Genomic DNA, 3,777 nt, shown 5'->3' on the forward strand with positions numbered 1-3,777 from the left:
CTTTCCCTCTCCTCTCACAAACCAGCTTCCCTATACCAGTCACATAAGGCCCTAAAATGAGACAAAGTGGGAGCACCATAATGTTTGGGCATGCTTTCATATGATTTCATCAAGCTCACTAGTGACAATAGCAATCCAGAAAGAAATCAAGCTTGTCCTTTTTGCATAGCTCTCTAAACACACATAAGGCCCTAAAATGAGACAAAGTGGGAGCACCATAATGTTTGGGCATGCTTTCATATGATTTCATCAAGCTCACTAGTGACAATAGCAATCCAGAAAGAAATCAAGCTTGTCCTTTTTGCATAGCTCTCTAAACAAGTACCTTTTAGTATAGAATGTTAATGTGAGCCTGGTACAGATCAAGGTGCATTAGGCACAAAGAATCTTGCTGCATTAACGTATCTACCAAGATCTAGGTTCGCACTACCCTGGCTATCCTAGTATGAATTTGGGCAAACTGTAAAGGTGGGAACATTCACATGGACACATGTCTCCATGATTATATATGGAAACAGGCATCAATTAGGAAAGTGGGAATGTATTTAGCTTCCTGTATTCTCTGCTAACTCTAAGAAGGATGAAGGAACTAGACAGGGAACTGGTGCCCTGACCAGCAGAATCATAACTGTGACCCCACTTGCATCTGACACTTCACTAGATATCACCCACAATATTTAAAAACATAAGAACCACCAATGTTGGATCAGGCCAATAGCCCATCCAGTCCAACACTCTGTCACACTGTGGCCAAAAATACCAGGTGCTATCAGGAGGTACACCAGTGGGGCCAGGACACTAGAAGCCTTCCCATTGTTGCCCCCCCCCAAGCACCAAGAATACAGTGCATCACTTGCCCCAGAGTGAGACTTCCTATCGATACCTTGTGTCCAATAGCCACTGATGGACTTCTGCTCCATATGTTTATCTAATTCCCTCTTGAAGCCATCCATGCTTGTAGCCACCACCACCTCCTGTGCCAGTGAATTCCATGTATTAATCACTCTTTAGATGAAGAAGTACTTCCTTTTATCCGTTCTAACCTGACTGCTCAGCAATTTCATTGAGTGCCCACGAGTTCTTGTATTGTGAGAAAGGGAGAAAAGTACTTCTTTCTCTACCTGCTCTATCCCATGCATAATCTTATAAACTTCGATCATGTCACCTCTCAGTTGTTGTTTCTCCAAGCGAAAGAGCCCCAAGTGCTTTAACCTTTCTTTAACCTTTTGTCATTCGAGTTGCCCTTTTCTGCACTTTTCCCAATGCTATAATATCCCTTCTGAAGTGTGGTGACGAGAATTGTACACAATATCCCAAATGAAGTTGCAGCATTGATTTATATAGGGGCATTATGATACTGGCTGATTTGTTTTCAATTCCCTTCCTAATAATCCCCAGCATAGCATTGGCCTTTTTTATTGCAGTCACACACTGTCTCAACATTTTCCATGAGTTATCTACTACGACTCCAAGATCTCTCTCTTGGTCAGTCTCTGCCAGTTCGGACCCCATCAACATGTATTTATAGTTAGGATTTTTGGCTCCAATGTGCATCACTTTGCACTTGGCCACACTGAACCCCATTTGCCACATTAACACCCATTCGCCCAGCCTCAACAGATCCCTTTGTAGTGCCTTACAATCCTCACTGGTTCTCACCACCCTGAACAATTTAGTGCCATTCACAAATTTAGCCACTTCACTGCTTACTCCCAACTCCAAACCATTAATCAATAAGTCCAAAAGTATCGGACCCAGTACTGAGCCCTACAGTACCCCACTGCTTACCACCCTCCACTGTGAAAATTGCCCATTTATACTCACTCACTCTTTCCTATTAATTAGCCAGTTCTTGATCCACAAGTGAATTTGTCCTTTTATCCCATGACTATTGAGCTTACTTAGGAGCCTTTGATGAGGAACTTTATCAAAAGCTTTCTGGAAGTCAAGGGAAACAACATCTATTGGGTCCCCCTTGTCCACGTGTTTGTTCATTCCCTCAAAGAACACTAACAGGTTACTGAGACAAGTCTTAAGCACTGGTGACATTTAAAGAGAAATCAAAACAAGAGTGCTGACATTCTCAAGAAGTCTTAAGCACTGCTGAATTCCATGTCCAGTACACTCATTCAACTTTTATGCAGTGTGATGACATTGTCATGGATTACACACAGCCTTGCATATAATTAAATACTATATAATTCTGTATTCTATAGTAAACTTACTTAACTGAAGTAATATAATCAGTATATAATCTTTTGAAAAGTGGATAATTGTCATCCGGTAGTACTTAATCTATATGTTTGTAGTTTTTACCATCATTACCTTTGCCACTGTTTTTCCCTTACCAGCAGTTGCAGTTATTGGCACTGCTTTAAATTTCACCGAAACATCAGAAAAAAGTCCCCCAGTTCTTGTGACATTGATGATTGGTCCAATGTAATTTTCAGCAACTCGCACAACTGGTGTTGAGAGCTGCAGTGTTCCAAAAGCATCATCATTGGCATCGATAATCACATGAGCAATTGTGTCACTTTTTGGTCCAAGGTGAGGAGAATTAGAAACTGAAATTAAAAAAAAAAACTTCATGAGATAAAGTCTAGTTTTATAATTACGGTTACCTTTACAGTTTTCATGAAGCCTCTAACGGCACTTTACCTATAGACTGCAAATGTAGTCTTAATTTACTAGATATATATTAAACATGTACAAAATTACATGAGATTTCTGAGTGGTCTGCAGAATCGGTGTGTGTTATGTAAAGTTACAACAAAACAAGAAGACAGCTATACTACTACCAGCTCCCATTGCAGCCTTCAACATATAAGGCAGGAAAGTGCAAAATAGATCCCTGTATCTAATATTAAAGTGGCTGGCCCTTGCATCAGTCATGAAAAACAGCAAAACCAAGCCACCCACAAACAAGACACTCACCAAGCATGATGAAAAATATGACTTTGTTAATTAACTAAAATGAAGGCTGGGAATCCAAAGAGAACTGAACATGCTCCATAGCAAGGGTGTCAAACCTATGGCCTGTGGGCCAGAACTGCCCCGTCCAGGCCTTTAATCCGGCCTGGGAGTGGGCTCTCTTCTCTCCCCCCTCCCCTGACCATCCTCGCTGTTCTCAGCTTGAGCTGCCAAGGAGTATAAAGAGCAGAGGGCGGGGCTGCCCATGACAGCAAGGGCGGGGCTGACTCTGAGCAGAGAGCTCAGGGTAGGGCTGCCAAACTTCCCAGCCAGGGCTCCCAGCCTCCATAGATCTCCTCACAGGAAGGAGCTGAGGGGATCTTTCTGCTGTGAATCTTGTGCTTCTTTTTTATTTTAAAACTGGCTACACAAAATCCCACTATTCCCCCACCTTTCCAGTTAGGCAGTTTTGCAAAGAAATGCCAGTTTTAACACACACACACACCCTCCTAATGTGGCGCTTCAGTGGAATAGCAGAACAAGTGCTACTAAGAGGACACACAAAATTATTATCTCAAACCACCCTGTAAAACCACCCCGAAACCCTGGAGATAAGGTTGCCAACCTCCAGGTGAGGCCTGGGGATCTCCCACTTTTACAATTGATCCCCAGCTGACAGACATCAGCTCCCCTGGAGAAAATGGCTGCTTTGAAGGGTGGACTCTATGGCATTGTACCATGCTGAGGCCCCTCCCCTTCCCAAACCCCACCCTCTCCCGGCACTACCCCCAAAGTCTCCAGGTATTTTCCAACCCAGACCTGGACACTCTACCTGGAGAACCACTGCCACTCTGAGTAGACCGGGGG

At 43.2% G+C, this 3,777-nt stretch overlaps 1 protein-coding gene across 1 annotated transcript in view; it reads right to left on the reverse strand.

Moving 5' to 3' along the window:
* The window catches only part of ADGRV1 (adhesion G protein-coupled receptor V1), a 373,937-nt gene that overhangs the window by 306,694 nt on the left and 63,466 nt on the right, over window positions 1-3,777 (reverse strand). Inside the window, exon 27 of the mRNA XM_015427126.1 lies at window positions 2,349-2,564. Coding sequence (XP_015282612.1) covers window positions 2,349-2,564 — 216 coding nt within the window. The remainder of the gene's footprint in view (window positions 1-2,348; window positions 2,565-3,777) is intronic.

The sequence above is a fragment of the Gekko japonicus genome, unplaced genomic scaffold (assembly GCF_001447785.1).
Source record: "Gekko japonicus isolate JY-2015 unplaced genomic scaffold, Gekko_japonicus_V1.1 scaffold573, whole genome shotgun sequence".
Classification (NCBI taxonomy): Eukaryota; Metazoa; Chordata; class Lepidosauria; order Squamata; family Gekkonidae; genus Gekko; species Gekko japonicus.